General features: G+C 34.3%; 1 protein-coding gene across 1 annotated transcript in view; it reads right to left on the bottom strand.

Annotated features, from left to right (window-relative positions):
• Positions 1-23022, bottom strand: part of LRRIQ1 (leucine rich repeats and IQ motif containing 1) — a gene marked incomplete at both ends in the record, with an annotated part of 216869 nt that overhangs the window by 116583 nt on the left and 77264 nt on the right. The window contains 4 exons of the mRNA XM_080704824.1: positions 7630-7749; positions 13983-14184; positions 17337-17786; positions 19644-19820. Of these exons, the coding sequence (XP_080560950.1) occupies positions 7630-7749; positions 13983-14184; positions 17337-17786; positions 19644-19820 (949 nt within the window). The remainder of the gene's footprint in view (positions 1-7629; positions 7750-13982; positions 14185-17336; positions 17787-19643; positions 19821-23022) is intronic.

Genomic DNA, 23022 nt, shown 5'->3' on the forward strand with positions numbered 1-23022 from the left:
TGATGACACGAGGGCACTGATTGACCTATCTGTAATGATGTGTTTTGTATGGGTCTTTATTGTATTCTGGTGCTGGTAGCACGAGAATGTTGATTGACTTGTAGCTGTGTATAAATACCTCTGGAAAAACAAAGGCGTCATCAGCGTAATAAAGACGAGATTGACCCAGAAGCTGCATTGGTCAGGAATGTCCGCGCAATAGAGAATACTGACCCAGGCATAGTCGTCGACCTGTAGGAAATATTGACCCATGAACAGGGGTCGACCAGTAGAGATACTAGGCTGGCGGCTCCCCCAAGTTAGGGTTAAAAACTCTTCTTCCTCATGCCTCACTTCAGAACCCCTACTCTGCCGGCTGACTCTGGCAGGTGGTGGCCCATACGGGGACAAATTCTGAAACTGAGGATCCCGTGAAGGACACCGCTGAATAAAAAAGGAGTGCACTCAAAAGATTTTTGGTAGCGATGAAACATGGGAATTTTGTAATATATAATCAGTCACTAAAGTAAAGCTTTGCGCAAAAGAAACTAAGCCGGCAAATGAAGAAAGAAACTAAGACAGAAAATGAAGGTGCCTAATGTGTAAATAGTAATAGAGGATAAGTCAGAAGATTAGTTTCTAACTTAAGAGTTGTAAAAATCCAATGGGTCAAAAAATATACAATGGGTTTTTGTTTTTGTTACATAGGCTTTTTGTTACAGAACCTAGGAGGGAACATGAGGGCGCTTTGCCTTCACTTCCTGAAGAAGATACTTTAGATACTGAAAGAGAGGAGCATTTTGAGGAAACCGCTGCTCAGTACCATAGAGATGAGTTTTCTTTAATTTCACCACTTCAAGCAGTGATAAATTAGGCTGCAAAAAATGGGGAAGATACTAGGGGATTTAGAGTTTTCCCAGATACTGAAGACCCTGATGGTTAAGGAAGTGTTATTAGATTTCTTAGATGCCGACAAAACCGGGTCAATGAGGTGTTATTACAGGACATAGACCCTTTCTTTTCAAGCAATCCAGTTACTGAAAATCCTGATGGTCAAGGAGGTGTTATTAGAGGACATAGGCCTTTTCCTTTCAAACAATCAAAAGAATTAAAAACGGCTTATGCTCAATATGGACCAACAGCAGCTTCTACTCAAGCCATGTTAGAATCTCTCTCCATGGAGGCTTTGTGTCCTTCTGATTGGAAACAGAGAGCCCGAGCTTGTTTATCAGGGGGGGGATTTTTTTTTTTTTTTGTGAAGTCTGAATTTGGAGAACAATGCCAGTTCACAGCAGATTTAAACATAGCTCAGTTTAGGGAGACTGCTCAGCAATTAAAATTTAGTCTAGCTTCTTATGCTCAGACCAATGCTGCTGCACATCGAGCATGGAACAAGTTGCCTTCTTCAGGAAAACAAAGAGAAGATCTTTCAAAAATAAGACAAGGACCAGATGAGCCATATCAGGAGTTTGTAGCCAGGTTATTACAAAGTGCTAGTCGATTGATAGGCAACAGTGAAGCAGGCTGTTGCTCGTAAAGCAATTAGCCTTTGAGAACGCTAATGCTGTTTGTCAAGCTGCCTTACGCCCTTTTAGAAAGAAAGGAGACATGTCTGATTATATTCGACTATGTTCCGATATAGGACCTGCATGTACACAGGGACTAGCTAAGGCTACAGCATTACAAGGGAAAACTGTACAAGAAATCCTTTCCAACAACATAAATCAGGACTTAAGAATAATATGGTTAAAAGCTATGGATATAGACAAAATGGTTATTTAGTTAACTGTCCACAGAGGCAGAATGCTAGTAATAAATGAGAGCCAGGCTTATGCCCTCGATGTAGAAGAGGGAAGCATTGGGCTAAGGAATGTAAATCAAGGACTGATGAGCAAGGGAATCAGTTCCTGTCGGGGAACGGAAAGAGGAGCCCGCCTCAGGCCCCGCAGCAACAATGTTATGGGGCACTTCAGACAGCTGTACCACAGCAGGACAACTGCCAACAAAACAAACCATTCAGGACTTATTCATAGCAACCCCAGGCAGCGCAGGATTGGACCTCTGTGCCTCCACCTATACAGTATTAACTCCCGAAATAGGAATGCAAGCCCTTCCTACTGGCATTTATGGTCCGTTACCTAAAGGGACAGTAGGATTGTTGTTAGGACGGAGTAGTGTCACCATGAAGGGAATTATAGTAGCCCATGACATAGTTGATTCTGACTACGAAGGAGAAATAAAACTTATGACACATTCTCCTTAAGGGATAGCTGTTATTAATGCAGGCCAACGACTGGCACAATTAGTATTGCTACCTCAGGTGCAAACGAATAATAGTGCTCAGAGACCTAAACGGGGTAAAAAGAAATGTGGATCATCAGATGCTTTTTGGGTCCAAGCAATTGGAACTCAAAGACCAGAATTAGCATTGTTTATTAATGGGAAAGAATTTTCAGGGTTATTAGATACAGGGGCAGATGTTTCTGTCATAACAGCTGATCTATGGCCTAAAAAGTGACCTAAGCATTCTTCCCTCACTCACCTTAAAGGCATAGGACGGATGCAAAACCCCAAACAAAGCAGTGACTGGCTTACTTGGAAAGATGAGGAAGGCCATACTGGAGTTTTCAGCCCTATATTGTTCCAGGACTCCCTGTCAATTTATGGGGCCGAGATGTTATGCAGAACATGGGAGTATATCTTTATAGCCCCAGTCCTATAGTGACGCAGCAAACGCTAGATCAAGGACTTTTACTGGAAGAAGGTCTAGGGATAAATAATCAAGGTGTTATAGGGCCTTTAAAGCTTCATTTACAACGCCCTCGAGCAAGTCTAGGGTATTTTTAGAAGGGGCTGTTGATCAGCCTGTACTCCATGCCGATCCTATTACTTGGAAAAACGAGGAACCAGTTTGGATTGATCAATGGCCCCTAACCTTAGAAAAAATAAAAGCCGCGGAGCAGTTAGTACAGGAACAGCTTGACTACGGCCATATAGAAAATTCTAACTCCCCTTGAAATTCACCCATATTTGTCATTAAGAAAAAATCTGGATGAAGATAATGCACAGTGGCTACCTGAGCGGCTTGTGCGGCATATGGATCAAGCAAAGATAGAGGACTCTTGGGTTAATGCTAATGACTAAAAGATAGACACTCGGATTAATGCTGATGACTGAAACATGGACTTACGTTCCAGATCATCCCATACTTCATCCAGCTATTTAGGAGCAGTGGGGGATCGCTGTCTTCAGTAACAACTCGCAATTGCTGGGACTTCTTGCTTTGAATTTTGCACCCATTGCAGAAACTTTTGGTTATGCTGAACAAAGAACTGTTAAAAATGTCGGGAATTTTACACCCATTTCAAAAACTTTTGGTTAGGCTGGACAAAGAACTGGTAAAAATGTCAGGAAGATGGGATGTCTACAGTTGACACCTGTGGTATTGCAGATAAGTACAGAGACTGATATTTGGGACAGAGAATTGATAGTACAAAGACAGAGACTGATATTTTGAACAGAGAATTGATAGTACAAAGACTGATAGTATTATTTTGGACAAAGAATTGGTATTTTGATTATTTTGGACAAAGACTGATAAGTAATTGTGCTATTGAAGGTTTGGTCTTGTGGGGCCCTGGTTACCCAGGGAAAAAAGATAAAAATGTAAGCCCACTAATAACTTGTTTACTCTGTAAAACTGATTTAACATGTAAAAAGCATTGTGTTAACTGGAGGAAATGTCTTGCTGAAATACCTATGTTACATGATACTCCCAATACCTTGTTTATTAGAGACTTGGGACAAAGTGTGGTCTCAGGACAAAGTGAGAACATTTTTTCAGCAGAAGTGCACAATTTACCTTTGAAGGGTACCCCCATTTAAGAGCCTGGTAGTCAATGACGGGTAAGATTTCCTTGAGACAAGGAAACCTAAGACAGGATATACAGCTTAGCTCTGTATTATCCAAAGACGGGTAATCCTTGATACAAAAAGGAAACAACCTAAGACAGACACAGCCTTCACTGAATAGAGAAAAAAAATGGGGAATTGTGGGGAGCCATTAAGGCTTTCCCCTAGATTGGTGTCGCTGACTATCCTTCGCCCAGAATCAACAAGGTTTGGGGTTATGGAAAGTTCAAAAAAGTCTGAGAGAAGATCAGGTGGTGATGACATGAGGGCACTGATTGACCTAACTGTAATGATGTGTTTTGTAAGGGTCTTTATTGTATTCTGGTGCTGGTAGCACGAGAATGTTGATTGACTTGTAGCTGTGTATAAATACCTCTGGAAAAACAAAGGCGTCGTCAGCGCAATAAAGACGAGATTGACCCAGAAGCTTCATTGGCCAGGAATGTCTGCGCAATAGAGAATACTGACCCAGGCATAGTCGTCGACCTGTAGGAAATATTGACCCACGAACAGGGGTCGACCAGTAGAGATAGTAGGCTGGCGGCTCCCCCAAGTTAGGGTTAAAAACTCTTCTTCCTCATGCCTCACTTCAGAACCCCTACTCTGCCGGCTGGCTCTGGCAGTAGCTTCAGTGTATGAAACCAAATAGGTGATAAATAAAAGCCAATTTAAAGAAACCCACAATGAAAATAAGAGATTTTAATACTTCTCTCTTGACTCACAGATCTCCAAATCACTGAAGATTTTTAAAAATGCCTGCAGCATACATACACTTTCAAGTTTACATGAAATATTTCCCTAGTATATAATGTACTAAAAGAAAATTTTAGAAGAAAGACCAATTTACACAAAATTCTTCCACAAAATAGAAACAGAGGAAGCACTTTCCAATCAAATATAAAAGGACAACACATATCAAAACTGAATAAAGAGCTATAAAAGACATAAAATATACAGCTTAACTTCTTAAGTTCAAGTAAAAAAAAACTGAAAACAAAATATTAGCAAGTCTACTGATATATTAAAAGGATAAAACATTATAGTTAAATAGGCTCATTTTAGGAATATAAGGTTTAGAATTAGAAAATCAATGTGACATGCATAAGAAGTATTTGAGAGAATCCATGCCATGTCTAGAATCATCATCATCTTCATCCTCCTCCTCCTCATCATCGTCATCATCATCTTAACCCTGAAGATGCTAAGGAAGGTAACTTCCTTAATCAACAGAGGTTTTCTACAACAGACTTATAGGAAGCCTATCATTTAGATGATCATATTGAGAACATTCACTCTGAAACCAGGAAGTAAAAAAGGATGTTTGCTATGGTCATCACTATTCAAACTGTACTTGAGCTGGTAATCAGGACAGTACCGCAAAGCCAAAAATGGACTGCAGGTATAAAAATTGAGGAAAAGCCATTACTCTCAGACGATATGACTGTGTATATCCAATACTTATAAGAATTGACAATCTATTTAAATAATTAAGTAATTTCAGCAAAATTGCTAAATACAACATATATATACAAAAAATAAATTGCATTTATATATAACAATTAAGCACAATATTAGACAACACCAAGTACTTAGGAATAAATATAATAAAAATGTAAAGACCACTAGAAAGAAAACATGCATGGTTTCTTGCTATTATAGATATTTTGAAAAGCTCTGCATATTTTTAGTCAGAATGATGTTAACAGAAAGAACATCTGCTGATCTCTCATTTAGGAGTCCTTATGAAACTAGGCCTGGTGGCACAGGCTTGTAATTCCAGTACTTGGGAAGCTGAGACAGGAAGATAAAGATTCATAGCCAGTCTCAGCTACATAATGAGGCCCCCCACAACTTAGCAAAATAAAAGTAATTATAAAATCATATTTTCTATTTTGAAGTTCACTGCAAACAAATTCTGTTCAGTAAGAAAACCAGCTTCATTTCACTCATATATTAAAAATTAGGCAAATTTGACTGAATTTCAAAGAAAATAAGTAAGGCAGTTTCTTTATCAAGTAAATTAGAATAATTTTGTGTGTAAGGTCTAATTGTGTTTTTAAAGAATTTAAATTATTTTCAACATAATTAGGCTTTTTATTGAATAGAGATAAAGGTATATTTCCCCAAAGATAAATAAATAACTTGATAAGGAAATTTTAGGAATGACACAATTCAATTTCTTTGAGTATGGGAAGTGAAAGAGACAAAAAGTTATAAATTTTGCAATTGTATGATCCTCATACCAATTAAGAATATTAATCCTGACATTTTTAGAAACATACTGATGGGCAGCATATTTTGAAAAATGATATCCTATTCAAACAGAACAATGTTGAATTCTTAAAATAATAGTATGACTATTATTAGGAAAATAAGGGAGGTGAGAGCAATAGTGTTATATCATCAACAGCTTTATCTCCATAGTCTTTGATACAATATTAATGAATTCACAATTCAGTATTACAATGGAATTTGGACGTAATCAATCATATCTGATAGTACATGTAGAGAAAAATATAAAATCTATTTTACCTCTCCTGATTGAATTTTGAAAAATTCTTGTATTACTAAATGTTAACTGATGTGCCATATTCATGACATATTCACCATGCAAACATAAAATTTCATTTAACTCTTAGAATTAGGCACCAGGGATGGGTTTCAAGACCCCCAGTGAATGAATGAAAAACACAGGGACAGTACAAAAAAAAAAAGCCCTATATATACTGTAGTTTTTCTTATACATATATGCTCATTATAAAGTTTAATTTATAAATTAGATACAGTAAAAGCTTCAAAACAGTAGCAAATAACAAAACAGAACTGCAATAAAATTGGCAGCATCGCTGCTTCTACACTCCAACTACAAGAGTAAAATAAGGATTGCTTGAGCACTATGATGCTACAGCAGTTGATCTGATAACTGGGACCACCACTAGGTGGCTAGTAGGGCAGACAGTGTGGATACAGTGGACAAAGGGATAATGCCTGTCCTGGGTAGGATGCAGGTTGACAGTCTCAGGACTGTGCTTCATTCTTTACAAATTCTAGAGCTGTTGGACAGGTTTTTTTTTTTTTTTTTTTTTTTTTTTTTTTTTTTTTTTTAGTAAAACAAAGCCCTTCTGACCTGCTTAAACAAAAATTGAAACTATATTATACTGGGTTATAGATTAACCCCAATTTAAAATAAATTGTTTGTTTCTGAAATTTTTTAACACTGTCCAACCACCTATAAGCAAAAGACTTCTATATTCTTTAAAATTATTAAGTTCATGAAATGCAAATTAAAAATGGAAGGATTTCTCCAGTTTAAAGGAGATGAAAGAAAAGTGATAAGTGTAATCTGTGATTTTTGTATTGAATCTCAGACTAAAATTAGGACATTCATAACACAATTAGCAAATTTGAATGAAGTCAGTCAGATCATACTGTTGTAGCAAAGTTAATTCCATAAGTAACTTTCACTGTGGTTAAATAAGATATTAACCACTGGAGAATCTGGTCAATGGGTATAAGGTACTTTATAATCATTCTATGAACACCTTTACACACTGTACAAGGTTATAGGACAAATGTAGATGTTAGGAAACTAGTGACATACTGTCCCAAGTGTTACTTGGAAAGGAAAATTTATAACACAATGTTGTTAGCATAAAATTCGTAACTGGCTTAGTTCCAAAATAGTATAGCGAATATATTTCAAGAGCAGTAATTGTTTTATATTTAGTTGGTACTTACTTCATCGAATGTAAAATCCTCTAAATCTATTTCTTCATAGTCTTCTTCAGATCCTTCATTCTTGATAGCCTCTAGAGCTATTGTCAGTTTCTTTCGTAAAATAAAGCCCTTCCAAACTGCCTAAACAAAAATTTAAACTATGTTATACAGGGTTATAGATCAAACCCCAAATCAGATTCTCTGTTATCCCATCAGAAGATAAAACATCTTAGAACTTAGTTTAATGGCTCAATAATCTGTTTTCTGAACTTTATGTGACACTTAAAACTGCAAGATAAATTAAATGGCTACATGTGTCTGAATCTCAGGAGATTTTCTTTGTGGTAAGCAGAAAAGAATCTTTAAAACTCCCTCATGCACATGTAGGTCAACCAATCAATTATATGATAATTCCTCCAGGACTTATTCTAAAGTAAAAACAAAGTACAAAGAAAAACTAATTTTGTGAATTTTCTAATTATTGTGCTTAGAATAAGCCAAAGCACAGTTAGGAACACTTTAACCTATACAGATGGTCATATTAGAGAGGTAATATCATTGTTTAAAAATAAAGTCAACATGCAATAATGAAACTAAACACATTCAGATTCTGTAGCAATTCTGAAATAGGGAGGCTTTCTGAACTATGCATACCTCTAAGGGCAATAAAATATATACTGCATGAGAATGAGCTTCAGGGTATGCAAGTGTAAACAGCAAGGAAGTGTTGTCCTTGCTACTATTTATCAAAGAAAAATTATTTATATATAATAAACATATTACATAAACATATATTGAAGTATATATGCATAAGTGATTGTTTAAATTTAAAAATTAAATTATTAGTTATAAAATTCTAAAAATGTTTACATATAAAGTCAGAAAACAGGGTAGGAAGCAGTGGAAGCTTGAATTGTCCAAATATTCATTGCTTATATTTGACTGTGCAACCATGTACATGTACACTTTGAATATATAGCCTGTTTCATCTCACTTATGTGGTATCTGTTTATTCACACTTAATATGAATGTGGATGAATATACTTATCTTCCCATTCTCCTCCTACCCATGAAGTAGGGAAAGTGAGAGAGAGGAGAAAATGAATGAATATATCATTATTAAGAACCAAGATTTTTTTCAGCCGGGCATGGTGGCGCACACCTGTAATCCTCGCTCTTGGGAGGCGGAGACAGGAGGATCGCAGGTTCGAAGCTAGCCACGCTGGCTTAAGAGACCCTGTTTCCAAATAAAAACATAAAAAATAGGTGTCTGGGAGTGTAGGCTGGAGATAGAAGGGTTTCCAGGAACCCCAGTACCACCAAAAAAAGAACAAAGATTTTCTGAAGAAAAAGAATATAAATGCAAATATAAAACCAAATGACTAAATATTGTTAAAAAATAATAATTACATGGAAAAGAATAAAATTGGACCCTTATCTAATCCCATATACAAATATTAACTCAAAATAGATAATAGACCTAAATACAAATCTTAAGACTATAAACTTTTAGGAGAAAATCTGGGTCATAAAACCTCACAACATTGAAATTGGCAGTGATTTCTTGGTTATGATTTCAATGACACAGGCAACAGAGGAGTATACAGACTCCCTAAAAAATAAAAAAATAAAAAAATTGTATATCCAAAGACAATGTAAACAGAGTTAACAGTTACTAATAGAATGGGATAAAATATTTCCAGTTGCTATATCTGAAGGTATATTAATATTCCAACTAGAAATCCTAAAAATTAACAACAATAAAGGCAAACAATACCATTTAGAGATAGATAAAAGACTAACATAAATAATGAATCTCCACAGATATTTGATGCATTAAAGAGTATATGTATGTATCATTATGTAAATATACATTTACATGTATATTTTAAGCTTAGTGCACCAAAAAGAATATAAAAATAATGATTATATTAATAGCAATAGGTGCCGCTCTATATATTGTCTTTATATATTATTCCCAGTAAAGGAAACAAGCATCTTTGGAGAAACAAATGATTCTAGGCTTGGGATAAAATGTATATTAAATGAACTTGGAATATCATGCCACATTTGAAAGCAAGGAAAGTTTTAAAGATTACTTAATTGTGTCAAAAAATCTAACTTTAAGAGGCTACAATCATCCAAATAAAAGACAATTTGAGCATGAGAAAATAAATGCAGTGAAAAATACACATTCTATATTTTTAAATTATGACTTTATTATAATAGTATGCATTATGGTGACTTCTAGAAATTGACCTAAAATTGATAAAGAGGTGTCAACCAAATATATATCCTGTCTTTCCATTATGAACTGTACTTCAGCATAAATAAATAATGGATTAGACAAAGTTCCCCTTTATAGGCATATTTTAATTAATACGTGAAGTAGAAAATACAAAGTATCATAATTTTACAAACCATTTATAAAAATTTGACCTAGGTAATTTTTATTAATGGACCCCAATACCCTTGAAAAGGTCACCAGAAATTCTGTGCCTCACACCAGCATCTAAGAAATAACCTCATTTTAATATTAAACCTATATCAAATCAAATGTTAGATCTTACTGTCAATTTATATGAAACAAGAGGAAAAGAAACATGTCAAATGTGATGGAGATTAATCTGGCAAAATTCAGGAAGTAGAAATCTCAACGGGATAAATTACCTGGTTTCTTCAAAAAGTAAACTTCAAAGAAAATGAGGGGGTTACTGTGTGTGTGTGTGTGTAGATGTTTGTGTGTATGTGAATTTATATATATGTATATATAAAGTATCATGTAAACTAAGGTAAAGCAATGGACTTGTACTTTGATTAAGAAAAATCTCTAAACAAACATTTATAAAATAGTAGATGTTTAAATACTGATAGAATGTTTTAAATTATGAAAATAGCTGTCAGTTTTTTGTAATGTACTGCTGATATATACAAAATAGGTATTATAGAAATTCATACTAAAATATTTCCAAAAAGAATGATTCATTTTTCATAATCAAGTCATGACAAAGAAGATATGTGTTGGATTTTAAGAATCAGTATTAGATAGTAGTTTAATAATCGATATAATTATATAAAGTCAGAAAGCAAATTTTACTGTTTAAAATTAGGTGACCTATCAAACTTTTTTCATTAGTTTTCATTTATAATTGCAATAATTATGGATAGGTTAATTTTATTTTAATATACTTTATTGGTGCCTTGTAATCTGACATCATATTGAAGCTCAGAGAGACAGGGCCATTTATGGATAGAGCCACTATTCTTTTCTCTCTCTCTGTGGTATTGAACAATGAACCCAGGGACAGTCTACCTCAAAGCTAAACCCCAATCCCTATTTTTATTTTTATTTTTAAATTTTGAAACAGTGTCTTGCTAAGTTGCTGACAGCCTCACTAAACTGCTGAAAGTGTCTTCAAACCTACAACGTTCCTGTCTCAACCTCTCACGTACTGGGATTATAGGTGTGCACCACCACAATGGGGTTAGATCCACTATTCTTGATAAAGATGCAAAGGAATAATCTGCCAAATATCCAGTCACAGATATCTTTTGAGTTTCTGTGAAAAATAGATTAAAATGTATAATAACTCAAAAATAATTTTTTTATTTCTTGATAACATAGCAAACGCCAAGAGGATATTTTAGCCTAAGAGACAGCACTTTAATATGAAGTGATTCAGGTGTCTAGGGCTTGCAGACTCTTCAGCCTCAACAGGTTTCTTCCAAAGATCCCGCAGAGGCTGTCTCCCAGAGGGTGCTACCATGTTAGCAAACCAGAAAAGGAAAATAATATGAAGGCGTTCCTGTGGGAGGTTTTATGGAGAAGATATGGATGCATGTGCCTATTTCCTCTCACATGCTATTGATCAGAACTTAGGAAAAGAGTCATAATATAACTGCAAAGGAAGCAGAAAAGTTCAGGCAGCCTGTAGGCTAGAAGAATGGGGATTTTGGTGACCAGAGCGTAGTCTCCAGCACATCCTTCATGAAATCTCCCTTTTTATATGTCTAAAGCTCAGGCTCTTTCTACTATGTTATATTCTGCTCCCTGGGATGCTTAAGGCAATCTAGAATGTATATTTTAAGATGAGTGGTTTAATAAATTGATAACTTCCTCCAGAAGAAGTAAACATAAAATTGACTTCAGTGAGTTGACTACCAGAATGCACAATAAAATAAGCTTAGTCTACATTTTTAAAAGTCTAATTACTCTATTTTTATTATAGATACAAAGAAGTTCAGCCAAATAATATTCATCAGAGATGTCCGTCACAGAAACAGACACTCTCCTAACATAACAAACTTCTTTTTACTAAGAGGAATGAGGCAAGAGTTGATTAGTCATTTACTATTAATGCTGAAAAAGGTCTTGCCCACCCAATAATGGCAGGAGCCTGGATTGCATGGTAGCTACGTTTTCCAGGCAATAAAATAGTATCTTAAAATAGTAACTGAAATTTATGTCTTTTTCTCAGTTTTCTTGACTCAACTGCCATTCTCTTATTCCCATTACTAGCTCTGTCTAAGCACTGCTCTCAGAAGGAGTATAGTACAGACAAGTTGAGTACATTAGAAACACAGCCCAGGCGATTCTTTTGAAAACTATAGCCTTATAGTAAGATTCAGAAACATCAGAGAAAGGTTAACATCTTTTTTTTTTTAATTTTTGAGGTTTTTCTTCTGTTAGTGCCAAATCTCTGACTCCTCATATCTCCATGCACTAATACTATCAGCCGCTACTTCCAAAGTACATATACATACCTTTAAAATAAAAATAATGTAGTCTAGGATGTGATATCCTTCTCTCCTCCACTGCAAACATTTGGGTCCATGTCATTATTCTTTCTTGTCAGGACACTGCAATAGCCTCCTAACTGATCTTCCTGGTACTATACTCCAAGTGTTTTCCCATATCATTTGAAGCAAAAGCCAAAGTCTTTTTCAGTGAATTATGACTTGTATTTTGTGTCCCCTTTGTCATTCTTCAGCCACACTGGCTTCTTGTTGTTCCTTAAACACTGTGGTTATTCTACCAAATTAGGGCCTTTGAATCTGATATTGCCTGGAATATTCTTTCTTTCTTTTTTTTTTTTTTTTTTTTTTTTTTTTTTTTTTTTTTTTTTTTTTTGGTGGTACTGGGGTTCCTGGAAGCCGTTCTACCTGCGGGCTACACTCCCACACCTATTTTATATTTTTGAAACAGGGTCTCTTATGCCAGCGCGGCTGGCTTCGAACCTGCGCGATCCTCCGCCTTCCAAGCGCGGGGATTACAAGCGTGCGCCACCACGCCCGGCTGGAATATTCTTTCTCAAGATATCTAATGGCTTAATCTCTCACTCCAAGGATATCTTTTGTAAGGCTTCCATATCCATTGTATTTAAATTATAAATTTTCCAACAGGATGGTAGCACACGCTTGTAATCCCAATACTTAGGAGGGGAAGACAGGAGGATTACATGTTCACAGCGAACCTCAACTACTTAGTAAGGCCCACTGCAACTTAGTGAGACCCTGTTTCACAATTAAAAAATAGGGTTGAGGGTCTAGCTCAGAAGTAGGACACCCCTGAGTTCAATCCTCAGTACCAAAAACTATGAAATAGAAAATGAAGTTTCCTTTGATTTTCCAATCCTGCTTTGCATTTGTCTCTTGATTCGTATCACTGTCTAACATATTCAGTAACTGTGCATTCCCACAAAATGTAAACTAGTAAGATAATTATGTCAAGAAATATTTCCTCAGTGAATGAAGGGAAATGATAAACTTTTTAGTTACTAACATTCCATTGAAACACAAAATTGTTCATTTCTATAGGCCTTATTTCATGTATTTTTTAGTTTTATGTTTGCCTATTCCATCAGTAGGTAAACTCTATAAGAGCAGATATATTGTCTGTTTTGTTTGTAGTTTTATTTCCTAATTCTAGAATAGTGCCTGAAAAATCTAAAAAAATCTGATGAGTGAATAAATAAAAATAGAAATGTAACCAAGTTAAAATCCACTTCAAATCTGGTCTGGGTTTTTTATTTAATAAATTAATTTGGTGGACTTTTTTTTTAACATACTTAGAGAAATAGCTATCAATTAGATCAAATGAGACTTACTCTGGCTAACCAAAACTTAGTCAATTTGACAAGTGACACATTTGAGGAGAGGTTTTAAATAAGATTGTGTGTTTCAGCTTGATCCACAGTCATGAAAATGTAATTTTAGATTTAAAGACTATTCCATCAAACTAGATACTAACCTGAACTACAGCCAATCTATACCTCACTGTAATCTATACCTGTTTTTAAACACAGAATAACACAGTGAATGATGACTAATAAATTTTTTATGGTTAACCATGTTACCAAAAGATTGAAATTAACCTGAATAAAAATGGCAGCCTTCTCCCTCTGTTCTTTGATATCCAGAATAGTTTCTCTTTTTTCTTTCTTGAAAATGGTCTGATTATTGATGAAGGGATTAGGTAGCGGTTCTGTTGCAGCAGAATGCATCCTTGTAGAGAAATCAGTCTGTCTGCGTACAATATAACCACGCCAGCATGCCTGGATTACCATAGCTGCCATACTATGAAGAGGAGAAAAATATTTTTAGAATGCATAAAATCAAAGGCACATTAAAAATGAACCACATAAAATATTAATTAAATACCCTTCTTTTGTTGAATTGTAGTTATAGAAGTAAAAATAGTATGGAAGCTTTTAAATCTGAAGGAGGCAGTGAGTGGGTCAGTAGTTTAGAGAGGGATGTGAGTTCAAGGGAAATTTATTTCTTTAAGAAGGGAGATATTACAGAGAATTTTTTATTTATACTGAGGGTATTGGTCTAGAGGTGTATGTGTATGGGTGGATTGTGATACAGAAGAGAGGGAACAGATAAGGAGTCAATTTTAATTAGGTAAAGAAGGGTGAGGCAATTTTCACTGTGGAGAAACAACCTCAGAGAGTAAGAAACAGCCTTCTTCACTGTGTCACCCTTACTAGCTTCTCTTGCCTCCCTACCAACTATTAAGTACACAGTACTATAAAGCCAGTCAAAAATCTAACATTTATATGTACTATACTTATTTGCCAATTACAGGCGCTAAATCAGTCAATGCTGTGTGTTTCAGATCCCCTCCGAGCTATGCATAAAAAAATTGTAAAATCTGACTAAATGTATACACTGATCATAAATTAATTCAGGGTTTGTTTAGTCATTTAACTCTTACAAAGAGTTAAATCAGAATTTTTCCCTTCCCCACATACTGAAGGGATATTATCAACATATGCAATAACATAGTCAAAGTGTAAAATATTCTGTCTTAATCTCTCTTAAATTCCTCAGATTGGATTAAAAGGTATATGGCAGAGAAAAGATTTCATCATCCAATATTCCCTTGAAACAGTTTCCAATAATTTAAAAATTGCCAACATATTAAGTTTTTGTCCTTTATAATTTGTCTTAGGACAAATTGGAATTATACATCCTATGAGACCTGAATGTACTTTTTTCTCATAGTAGTATATATGTAGGAAACTCTAAAGAAATAATGTCATTATTTTATATTGCTATTTTGCTTTATTTTGGTTATTATCATCAATACCATTTTAAATAACAAACAACAGTAGAAACCTTCAATATATTTTACAAATAGAAATTGAAGTAAATGGGTAAAACTTCTAAGATTAATTATTTGCACTTCTAATAGAAATATAGTCACATTTCAACAAATCACTTAAACAGAACTTTGCAATTTTGTTATGCATTTGATTAGCAGATTTTAAAACATTATAGTAGGTACTGTAGGTGATAAAGAACAGAATAAAAAACATATTTGTTATGTATAAGTAGTATAGAATGAAAAGCTTATAAGAGAATATATTGAACCAAAGATAGCATCTTATATTTCTCTACAGATACATATAAGTTTCACTGATGATAATTGTGAATTTCTTCTAAGGTCACTGAAACCATAAATACTTCAGCATAATATCATCAAAACTTCTCCAGGAAAAACAAAATGATAGATGAAGGACATTTTCCTCAGTGATATAACATATGAGTTGTTTTCAGTACGTTGAAAGCAGGTTTTAAAAACAACTGGCTTTAGACTTTCTTGAATGTAAGGTATGCTCCAGTTTAGAAAAACAGCTCTATCATTAACATCATCATCATCATCATCATCATCATCTTTTCTTAGTAAAATTCAAAATGTAAAAAACATCCTCAGAATAAGAATCAGTAGGTGGGTATCATTTTCTTTTGCCTTTATACATTAGGCCTTTGGTTTGTCATTATGTTTAAATATTCATCCCTACTTACTATCATCACTTGGCTATTTTATTTATCAATGATTAAGGATTCCCAAGAATTATTTATAAAAATTCAATAGGCACCATCTGTTTGAAGCAAGGCAACCATTACATAAGTCAATAAAATATAAATCAGGAAATACTGAAACCATTTTGTGTGTGTGTGTGTGTGTGTGGTTCTGAGGTTCCTGGAAACCCTTCTACCTCCAGGCTACACTCCAGACCTACTTAAAACTTTTTTTATTTGGAAACAGGGTCTCTTAAGCCAGCGAGGCTGACTTCAAACCTGAGAGATCCTGATCCTCCTGACTCTGCTTCCCAAGCACAGGGATTACAAGCGTGCGCCACCACACCTGGCTCTGAAGCCATTTTAGTAAACATTAAAAATCTTTCATTGGAAAATAAATGCCAGTTTTAGCATATCAAACTATTTAACATTGCTCTCAAAACAGAATCACTATTCACACTTACAACTTTGAAATAAGAAAGACTTGGGAAAAGAACTGCTACTGTTATATTGTTATACTCTTCTGACTTCTGCCTTGTTCAAAATCATTTATTATAGGAGAAACTGAATTTGACAATTTTTCTCTTGTTAGCTTGACACTCAGGCCAAAAGAAGAAAGAACAAGAACTTGATAGGCCAGAATAAAAACCAATCTTTGCTGGCTCAATAAACAATGAAAGCCAGTCATTCTTTTTCTTTTTATGCAATTTAACTTTTCCTCATTTTTTATTTTATTGGCACTTTGTAATCATACATCTTGATAAAATTCAGGGTGGTAGAAGTATACATGCACACAGTACTCACCCTCTCCCAGGTCCTGCCCCCTTCCCTCCCTCTCCCAGCCCAGCGATGAACTTGCTAAGTTTGTATAGGTGTCCACTGAGGCATTTCCCTCTGTCCCTCCTATGTCATGTTTTCTCCATAGCTTCTGCATATTAGAGAGCTCATCTGTCTTTTCATTTTTCTGACTAATCTCACTTAGTATAATGTTTGCGGGTTCCACCCATTTCCCTGCAAATGACATAATTTGGGGGTTTATGTCATTAATCATAAACAATGTTGCCATATGTTACGCTGAGAAAATTATAAGAAATGCAAATACTTGCAACATGTTTAAGTTGTTTACTCAATCAATGAGCAAATATTTGGTACATACAGAGGTGTATTTTAACAAATTAAATGATTATTCAGAAAGTGCTATTTTTATTATGCTTAGAATGCATTGGCCAAAATCTCACTAAATTAATATGTACAGCAAATAATAATTTGTGCATAGCATGGAAACCTCATTAAGAGAACTGATATGAAATCCTATAGTAGTTTAAATCTTTACTGAGGTTGTTATTTGGTATCACTGACTAAGATCATCCATCAAAAGTAGTGAACATAACATCTATAAAAATGGTTTCTAATCTTACATTTTTTCACTCTGTTCAGTATTTTGGAGATTCTTCAGCCGAGTATTTGCCATTGCTCTTTCCATGGATGGGACTGCTTTGGTGGGGATACTGCACGACTTGCTCTCTTCTCTCTTCTGGCCCCCTGTTTTTTCCTGATTTCTTCCTTTTGTATCTTCACATGTAGAGCAGTCACTTAATGGGGAACTGCTAGAGCCAGAGTTTATCAGCTGCTCAGAAATAGCTGATGAGTCTGCTGTATGTTTGTTTGCACAGAAATGGAAGGCTCCATCTTGCTGTGCGCCGTCACCGTTTGCTTGGACCATATGGTTTTCCTGGGTTCCTGATTCTCTCCTCAGAGTAATATTTACATCCCCATGTTCATGAGCATATCTGTATTCAGTACTAAGTGTTATCAATTTCTTAAAATAATAGCAAAGATTTTCTGCACTGTCCAAGGTGAATACATCCCTAAACAAATAAAATGATGAGAACATATAGTAATATGAATTATATCCACAAATATCAAAATGTCTATAGATTTTGAAAATAAAATTTGCTATATGATCTAAAGTAAACAGTAACCTTCACTAAAACATTCATTGTAAATTATTTCTAGTTATTTATATTAAAATGATCGCATTTTAAACAAATTTTGAAAATATTTTCTTAGTTAACTTAGATCTGTAAGTCCAGACAAAATGTCTGGAAGTTTTAGGACCATTTTTATTCAAGGTATTTTTGGTACAAATGAATGAGAAAAATTCATGTGTTAAGTACCATAAACATGAGAAATCATGGCTGCCTAAATTTGGAGAAGTTATTTATGAAGTACAGTTAAAAGAGCTTTCTACAATGACTCTTGGCATAGAAAATATTTGTATTGGACATTTAATCAAAGAGCTTACATTATGGGAAAGTTTTTATTTCTATTTTTCTTTGGAAAAATAATCCTTTGCAAAGAGAATTCCAGTACTTAAGACATAAGTGGTTAAGTTTCCTATGAACGATTATTGAATTTCTGTATTTTAGAAAATGTGACAGGTGATTGTTATCTAACTCTCATGTTTACTAGATATGAAGCTCTCAATAATAAATGTAAAGAATTCTTATATGAGCCATATTCTCAGCTATATTTTATATACCTTCCTTTATTTTAATCTTATTTTTTTTAAAAAAACTTTACTTATTTCTAATTTACATTTTCTCACTGTATATAATATATAGCCACAAGCTGAACTATTCTTGTTTAGAAGTAATGCAGCACATAAATATATAAAAAATTAATCACAGCAAACATAATTAAAGTTATAATTATCTTCTAAAATGTAAAGATAATTAGTTCCTAGACATTAGAATAGGTTTCTCCAATATAATTTTGATATTTTGTATTTTACTCATTTTTTTCGCTAATAGTGCATAAAAGGTTCAGTTCAAATACTGAGATATCAAATGTTTATGGCTGGGTATTGAATTTACTGATGTAGTACATATTATTTATCTGATTATAAGAAAGAGTCATCACAAGTGAAAAATACAAAAATATTTTCTTTGCATTTCCATTTCCTAGAGCAATGCGAATTTTAGAATTAAGTTATAAAAAGAACCACTGTAATTCATTCATAATGCATTCAGAATTTAAAGTAGGAAAAGAAAGTTGGCTTTTATAATATCTGATTATGACTATCAGCTTTCCCTCTGAATAGAAGGAAGTGTAGACTGCTACTCTTTAGTGTGGTCCTATAATACTTAATATGCAAGTATATGTGTAATAATCTTTTTTGTGTGTGTGGTACTGGGGATGGAACCCTTCTACCTCCAATCTACTCCCAGACCTATTTTATATTTTATTTGGAAACAGGGTCTCTTAAGCCAGCGCGACTGGCTTCAAACCTGCGCGATCCTACTGTCTCCACCTCCCAAGAGCGCGCCACCACGCCCGGCCAGTCTTTTATGTTAATAATCTTTTGTGTTAATTTAGATTCTTTGAGGATAAATATATTTGCCCACAATAATAGCTGAATAAACTTATGACTGATTATTTGATGATTTGTCAATGAATATTTGTAGTGTCTTTAAACTATTTTCATGATTCCACTTATATTATCTAATATTTTAGCTACTAAACATGTAAATACTGTTCAAAGTACATACTGATATATTCCTAAGAATAAAAAACATAATGCCTAGAATTTTTTCAATATAGACTATCCCCTCAAACATTATTTAAAGAGAAAACAGTAGATTGTGATGATCAGAACACTTTAATTCATATGCATATATTACATTGTTTATTTTAAATATAACAAAAGGAGATAACAATCTTACCTTTTTACAGTACAGTTTTCAGCTAGTAAGTTTAATTCTCTAATCTGGGACTGACAAAATGCCAGGAAATGTCCTGATTCTAGATGATAGTGTTCCTCAGTATGAATTTCTGGGTAAGAAGTTAGCATATCACCATTGAGGATTCTTAGAGCAGGTAATATTTTAAGTAAAGAATGCCTAATGGAAACAGGAAAAAAGCTAATAAGAGTTTATTTTTTAAATAATCATGTAATATTGGCATACAGTGTATATCTTTAAACATGTGATTGATTTTGCAGAAAATATTATACGTAGTTAAGTTTGTTAAAAAAAAAAAGTTATGGTATCCTGTCATGTACAAGGTGAGTTTTATATTTCTTGGCATACATTTAATCATTTTCTCCATAAATGCAAAGATGAGAAACAAACTTTGAAATCAAGGCTGTACTTTAGAGTATAAGAAGGCTGCATTATAGACAGAATAATATCAGATAATTTCTTTTAAAAAGAAAATAATTAGTACTGCTGAAAATCTTTTTATTTCAATCAGAGAGATGAACTTTGAGTATGAATCTCAGTATAGTTTAAGCAGTGCTAAGACAAAAGAGCCAGGAAATCAGCCTGTTTTCTATGATCTGGAACATCTAAAATTATATTTTCTCCCAAACCTCGCTAAAGATTATAATAAAATTTCTTGAGGTACACTTAAAAGTCTATTTATTCATTTATTTATTTATTTATATATATATTTATTTATTTATTTATTTATTTTGCAGTACTAGGGATTGAACCCCAGGGCTATTCTACCTGTGAGCTACCCCCCCCCCGGCCCTGTTTTTTATTCTTTATTTTTAAACAGGGTTTCACTAAGTTGCAGATGGCCTCACTAAGTAGCTGAGGCTGGCCATGAACCTGTGATCTTTCCTGTCTCAGCCTCCCAAAGACTGGGATTAAAACTGTGTACCACCACACCTAGCTAAAGTCTGTCAATTTAAAATACAAATTGTATAAAAAGAAAAATAAGAAAGCAAGCACTTTCTATCTAGCCCAGCCTTTAAGAAATAATTTCCTAAATCATATGTAAATAGGAGAAATAATGCTTTTCACAATGCTACTGATGGTCACAGTAACAAAGTAGACTTCTTGAACAAGTAAAGTCCTAAGTTAAAAGAAATAAAAAAAAACTATCATGAAAGAGAAGTATGCAAATTGAGAGATAGTCCATAGTCATAGATATTTTCATTCATTGTTGATGGTAGTAATGATACAGCCACTGTGGAAAATAGTTTGACAATTTCTAATAAAACTAAATATACTCTTATCATATGATCCAGAAAATCAATATACATAACAAACTTAAATTTGCAAGAATTTAGTTGGTACACACTTGTAATCCCAGTACTTAGAAGACTGAGACAGGAGGATCACAAATTCGGAGACAACCTTTTCTACTTAAGTGAGGCCCTCTGCAACTTACTGAGATACTATTTCAAAGTAAAGGACAAAAAATAAAGTTGGGATGTAGGTCAGAGGTAGAATACCCTGGGTCAACCACAAAAAAATCACAAGTATTAAGCCAATATAAGAAGTCTAATATGATATAATTCCAACTATATCACATTTTGAAAAGGGCAAAACTGTGAAGACAGGAGGATTTTTAGTTCTCATGGGCTTGGGGTTGGAAGAGTGGGAAATGCAGAAGACAGATTTTCTTTGGCAGTGAAAACTATGCTGTATAATACTATAATTATGGATAAATGAGTAAATCCCAAAGTAAACTACAGACTTTAGGTGACTATAATGTCTCAACATGTTTCACTGACTGTAACAAGGATGCCATTCTGGTGCAGAATGTTAATAACAGGAGTTGTGTATGTGTAGAAATGGGGTATGTGGGACTTTCTTACTTAATGGTCAATTTTACTATTAACTCATGCCAACTCTAAAAATAAATTCCATTAATTAAAAAAGAGAAACTAACAGTTCCTAAACACTAGAGTAGAGCTGATAGATAAGATTACTAAAATGCTAAGGTTTAAGAGAAGAACCTCCAATTAGAATCATAAATGTAGAGTATGTTTATAGCAGCACAGTTCACAACAGTCAAATTCTGGAATCAATGTAGGTGTCCAGCAATAGGTGACTAGATAAAGGAAAAGTGGTATAGGCACAACATGGAATTTTACTCAGCCATAAAGAAGAACAAAATTATGTCATTTGCAAGAAAATGGATAGAACTAGAGAATGTTACGCTAGGTGAAATCAGCCAGCCCCAGAAAGCCAAGGGGCATATGTTTCTCTCATATATGTATGCTAGAGTGAAAACTTGGGGGTAAAAAAGGAACTTCAGATAAATAATGGATTAGTGGAATAGTGTAAGTGGATTGGGTGGATGAGATGGGGGAGGGGAACTGATGAAAGACAATTCAAATAATGCTATGTCCACATATGAAGGTATCACTACCAATGTCACTAACATGCGTGAGGAAGGAGGATGTGGAGTGAAGTAGGGTCTGGAGGGAAACACAGCAAGTGCCGTGTGCATAGATGTTTGTATCACTTGGAATCTCACTATGATGCATCAATAACTACACATTAAAAAACCAGAAAAACAGATTTAGTTTATTTTATGAAAATAACTATTTGAACGACTTGAGTGGCTCTTTCACACACACCAATACATAAATATTGAGACTTTTTCAAATAATTTTTCCCTTGAAGTCAATACTTAAAAAAAGAGTCTGTTTTCTCTATGTCCAAGCTAGGGAGTAGCGGTAATACCAGAGGGATTCCAGATGATGGAGGAGAAATCTCAGCAAAGCTTGAATGGAAGGATAGGAGAGGAAGAAATCTGAGGTTGTTCAATGGAGGAGCTACATACGGATATGTGTAATAGCATAAATACAACATGATTAACCTGCACACTCTCTATGGGGGGGAAAGGAGGGGAAGGGCATGAAGTACAATGTAAATGTACACCACTCTCAATATGTTCCACTTATAAAAATAAAAATTAAACAAAAATATTTTTAAAAGAGTCATTCCTTCTATCTAGACTGTTTGCAGTAAATAAATTTACATAAATACAATTATAAAATAAAATTTTGATATTTTCTTTTTATCAAAGATGTGGCCTGAAAAAACAGAACTGGATAGGGTCAACCACAGTCATAAAACATACCTGTGTATAGCTAAAACTGTTGTGTAATTGGAAATAAATAAAAGATAATAACAAGTGAGGGATAAATATATCTTCTTTGATGAAAGCACAAAAGAGCACCAGGGTTCTTTATTTACTCAGGACAGAGATGGTACCTTTCCAAACCCCTTTCATTTCCTATCTGGAAAAGTTTTTTCCCTTACTGATATTTAAATAAAGAGGGAAAGAGAGCTTGGTTCT

This window comes from Muscardinus avellanarius (assembly GCF_963383645.1).
Source record: "Muscardinus avellanarius genome assembly, chromosome: 11".
NCBI lineage: Eukaryota > Metazoa > Chordata > Mammalia > Rodentia > Gliridae > Muscardinus > Muscardinus avellanarius.